Source organism: Apaloderma vittatum, unplaced genomic scaffold (genome assembly GCF_000703405.1).
Source record: "Apaloderma vittatum isolate BGI_N311 unplaced genomic scaffold, ASM70340v1 scaffold17718, whole genome shotgun sequence".
NCBI lineage: Eukaryota > Metazoa > Chordata > Aves > Trogoniformes > Trogonidae > Apaloderma > Apaloderma vittatum.
In genome coordinates, this window is record NW_009730393.1 from 8,797 (window position 1) to 13,312 (window position 4,516).

The window sequence follows — 4,516 nt, forward strand, 5'->3', positions numbered from 1 at the left end:
TCCTGGGGCCGGGGGGGCTGCCCGGGGATCCTGACGGTGATGGGCACTTTCCTCTCCAGGGCTCCAGGCTGGGACAAGTTCATTCCGTGGGGACCTTGTCCTCCTACCCACAGTGGTGGCGATGCTTCTCCTCGGCGCAAGCGCTGGCCCAGCAGCACCCACCGCCAGCCCCCGGAGTGGTGAGTACGAGTCGGGTTGGGGGGCGCTGGGTGGGCACGAAGGTGCGGAGCAGGGAAGCGTCTCCCTCGCTCTGCACCCACTCTTGGGTCTGCAAAGCACTGGGGAGGCCAACGTGCTCCCAGGCTGGTGCACAACACGAGAGCTCCTCACACACCATCCCCTGGGCCATGGTTTGTAAGGTAAGCAACCTGACACCTTCCAAACCAGCGTCACCCTCTTGGTGGCTCCATGCTGAGAACCAAGAGGTTTCTGCCCAAACACCCTAATTTGGCAGGATTGCTCTGTGGTCCTTGTGTCTTTTTAGACTTCAGTTCTAGGAGAGAACCTCCTGGCAACCGGGGTTTTTTAAGCTCTTGTTGGGTTAGGAGTATTCCCTTCCTCCCTGCAAAGGAGAGTTACCCTCACTGCAAGACCTGTGTGCTCAAGAAAAATAGAATTTCGTGGGCTGAATTGGAATGACCCACAACAAACTGTCCTTCATCAGGCACAAAACAAGAAAAACAAATCAGACAGCAAAATAGTTTGGCAAGTAAGTCATGACAGATAATGCAGATCAGCTGCAACAAGCTGGGGGCAGAGACCCCTGTGAGATCAAGGTAGGACTTAGCCTTCCTTTGCAGTGCCATGACCCCTAGAGAAAACATAAATTTTCATTATATATCCTGGTCCATTTCTGATCCTTGCAAGAGCTGCAGGTCAATATACACAAAACCCTTGTGGGGGCCAGGTGTACTTGGAGGACATCATCAGCATCTGGAAGATGTTTTTCCCCTCTTTTCTTGGCCAGAAGGCTCAAAATGAGATGGCAAGTCGTGAGAAATAGATCCTAGGGCTCTTACCAGGGCCACTGTCTTCGACACCTTTGGTATCACTGAGCCAGCAGGGAAGCTGCTCTGCGCTGTGGAGCAGACCCCAGGTAAAACCAGCCCTTTTGTCCTGAGCTCCTTGACAGACTTACATGATCCCTCTCTCTCCCCCTCCCCACCCCGTGTTGGCCACCGCCGCCACCACAGCATTCCCCGCAGACTGCAGCCACCTCCGCAAGACCAGCCCCAGCGGGGTGTACGTCATCCAGCCGGCAGCGTCCCCGCCGCGGGTGGTGTGGTGCGACATGGACACCGAAGGCAAGGGCTGGACCGTCGTCCAGAGAAACTCTCACAACACTGAGATCAACTGGAAGCAATCCTGGACCACCTACAAGTACGGCTTCGGGAACGTGCAGAGCGATCACTGGATGGGCACCGAGTACCTGCACCTGCTGACGCAGCAACGCACCTACAAGGTCCGCTTTGTTGTGCGGGACAAAGCCAACGTCACCCATTACGCCGAGTACGACATCTTCAGGGTGGAGAGCGAGGATAGCGGGTACCCGTTGAGGCTGGGCCGGTTTTCTGGTGATGGGGAGGACTACCTGACCCTCTATCACCCCAAGAAGGGGGGCATACACGACAACATGAAGTTCAGCACAACTGACAAGGACCAGGACCAGTACAGCGGAAACTGCGCCAGCAGCTACGGGGGCTGGTGGTACGACAGGTGCCACAACGTCCTGCTCAACACCCAGAAAAACATCCTTTGGCCAGGGTTCTGTGATAAAGGCGACTGCGCGTCCTCCCTCATCCTGGTCAAACCCACAGACGTGTGCTGACCGTGCCACGGAGCCCAGCCTCCCGCCAGTTTGTGGGAGTGCCACCGCCCCCAGCCCAGTGCCCCGTTCCCGTGCCTGCAGCTCCTGCACTGTCACCAGCCAAAAGACGGCGGCTCTAGGGCTCAGGAGCAATCACCCAGAGCCCTGGGCACGCCAGCAGCTTCGGTCAGTGCCACGATGCTGGCCGGCACTGGGACACAGGCACTGATTTGGGGTGGGTGCACCCACTCCTGTCCCAGGGAGGGGGAGATGGTGCAAATTCCCTTCCCTGTGTGGTCGATGTATCCCTGCTTTGCTCAGGCCCTGCTCCCTCCCCAGGCCCCACATGCCCCACAGCTCTGCTACCCATGGTGGGAGAAATCAGCTGCAATAAACCCTGGAGCCAGACTTTGCTGCCCTGTGTCTACCTGCCGCTGCAACACTGCATATAAGTGTGGGGGGGAATCACTCTGTCCGGTCTCCAGGGTGGTGAACCTGCAGCAAATTAAGTATATTATACAAGTCCTCTCCTGAGCAAGGAAACACACCTGCCCAAGGGATGCCAGATCTCCCTGAGACAGGCAGAAGTCACCTTCCCCAGGGCTGGCTGGCGGCTGCTGGTTTCAAGATGATTTGCTCAAGCAATGCTGTGAACTGTGGCCGTGAGGATACGATCAGCCAACAGGGCCAGCAAAGCCCAGTATCCTGCAAAACTCTCGCTCGTAATTTGCCCCTGTCCATGGGTGGGTGGTTGCTCTGTGCCGGGCAAGGGAAGGAACCATCATGGGCTGGAGTGCGGAGAGGGCGGTGGGCTCCCTGGGGGTGTAAGAGATGTGGGTAAGTCAGTCGCATCGTACTCAGCTGCAGCGGGGGAGTGCGGCTACAGCTCTGCTTTGTGATGGAGGGAAGTTTGAACTTTTGGCTGGATGGTTGCATTCAGAGAGGGATCAATGGCTTGATATCGAGTGGAGACCAGTGGTGTGTGACATCCCTCAGGGGTTGGTATCCAGTCCAGTGCTGTTAAACATCTTTGTCAACAACATGGACCATGGGATCGAGTGCACCCTTAGCAAGTTTGTCGCTGAAACCAAACTGCACCGTGTGGTCGACACGCTGGAGGGAAGGGATGTCATCCAGGGGGACCTGGACAGGCTGGAGAGGTGGGCCCTGCCAACCTCATGAGGTTCAATAAGGCCAAGTGCAAGGTCCTGCACCTGGACTGGGGCAATCTCAAGCACGAATGGAGTCTGGGCAGCAGCTGCGAGAAGTTCCCAAACAAAAGGAAGGGCATTCGCATGGGTTTGTGCAGGTTCTGAAAGCAATTTTATTCCGCAGGGCAAACGCAGGCTACAGAAGGGGTTAGGTGTGTATGTGGACTGCTGGGACTCAGAGCAGGTTGGGTCAGGTTAGCTAGTGATGACTGATATCATCTATACACGCAAAGCAAAAAGAGAATAAGACCTTGCTGGATCAGGAGGTTTTAGGTTTCTGAGCAGTTTTCTCCCCAGAAGGAAACTGCAGCATTTATAACTTTTTCTAAAGACCCACCACAGGCAAAAGGCCAGAGACAAAGCAGGGAGCTTTGTTGCTTTTCAAGAGAAGAGGAAAAGAAAACATCTCTGGATATACAGGAACAGCCCTATTCATCCCTGCAGCCAGCAAACGGAGCCCTGGTCTGGCCACATGCCCAGTGCAGCCAGGAGGAGGAAGGAGCACTAATGGTAGGGAGCTGGTTTGATGAGGATGGCTGAAGCTTTGCAGTTCCCCTTGCAGAGGCTGCCCCACGTTATGCCCCCCTTGACGTTCAGCCGGACAGAATAACACGCCGAGTACCACCACCCACCCCCGTAGCGGGAGGCGCAGTTCCCTCTGTAAGTGTCCTGATCCCGATCCTTTGTGGAGAACTTCATGTTGTTGTGCACCTTCCTGGGACTGTCCGAGTCCATGGCATCCCCTGCCGTCCCCGAGTAGGAGCCCAGCCTCAGCCGGTAGCCCTGGGACTCATCGTCCAGGCTGAAGAGGTTGTAGTCTGCAAAGTGGATGTTGTTTGAGGCATCCCAGATGACAAATCTCACCTGGTAGATCTTCTGCTTGGTGATCTGATGGATGTACTCGGTGCCCAGCCAGTACTCGGTGTGCATGTTCCCAAAGCCGTACTTGTAGGTGTTCCAGGACTCGGCCCAGCTGATCTCCGTGTCCTCCCGGTTCCTCTGGATCACCGTCCAGCCCCCGCCCATCAGATCCATTTCGCAGTAGACCACGATGGGGTGCATCTCTGTGGGCTGGATGACGTAGACGCCGCTGTGGCTGCCGGCAGGGACCTCACTGCAGTCCTTGGGCCAACCTGGGGCAGGAGAAAGGGTAATTTAACAAAAGCCTGTGCAATAGGACAAGACAATGTTTCACCCTATAAAATAGGGCAGGCTAGAGGGACACCTGGCCAGAGAACCTGGGGAATAATCAGCTGTCACACTGGGAAGGAAGGTGAAGAGGATCTTGCCCCTGCCTGCGACTGAGGGAACAGGAGAAAAATGACCCCTTCAAGCACAGAGACACCCTTCGCAGTCTGCACAGTGTGCGCACACACACACACAGAGCACTGCAGCCTGCTCTGGGCACACCTCCTCATACCCACCACCTGCTTGGTGCAGGACCTCCCGCTGCAGTTAATGTCATGGGCAGATCTCCTCTCCCCAGTGAGCAAAGCCT

The 4,516-nt window shown here is 56.1% G+C and overlaps 1 protein-coding gene and 1 pseudogene across 1 annotated transcript in view; one reads left to right on the forward strand and one right to left on the reverse strand.

The window, feature by feature from the left end:
• Positions 1–2,341, forward strand: part of LOC104277972 (techylectin-5A-like) — a 4,002-nt gene extending 1,661 nt beyond the window's left edge. The window contains 4 exon segments of the mRNA XM_009874798.1: positions 60–141; positions 1,165–1,774; positions 1,776–1,993; positions 2,293–2,341. Coding sequence (XP_009873100.1) covers positions 60–141; positions 1,165–1,774; positions 1,776–1,993; positions 2,293–2,341 — 959 coding nt within the window.
• A 1,181-nt stretch (positions 2,342–3,522) lies between these two features.
• Positions 3,523–4,516, reverse strand: part of LOC104277973 — a 1,869-nt pseudogene continuing 875 nt past the window's right edge.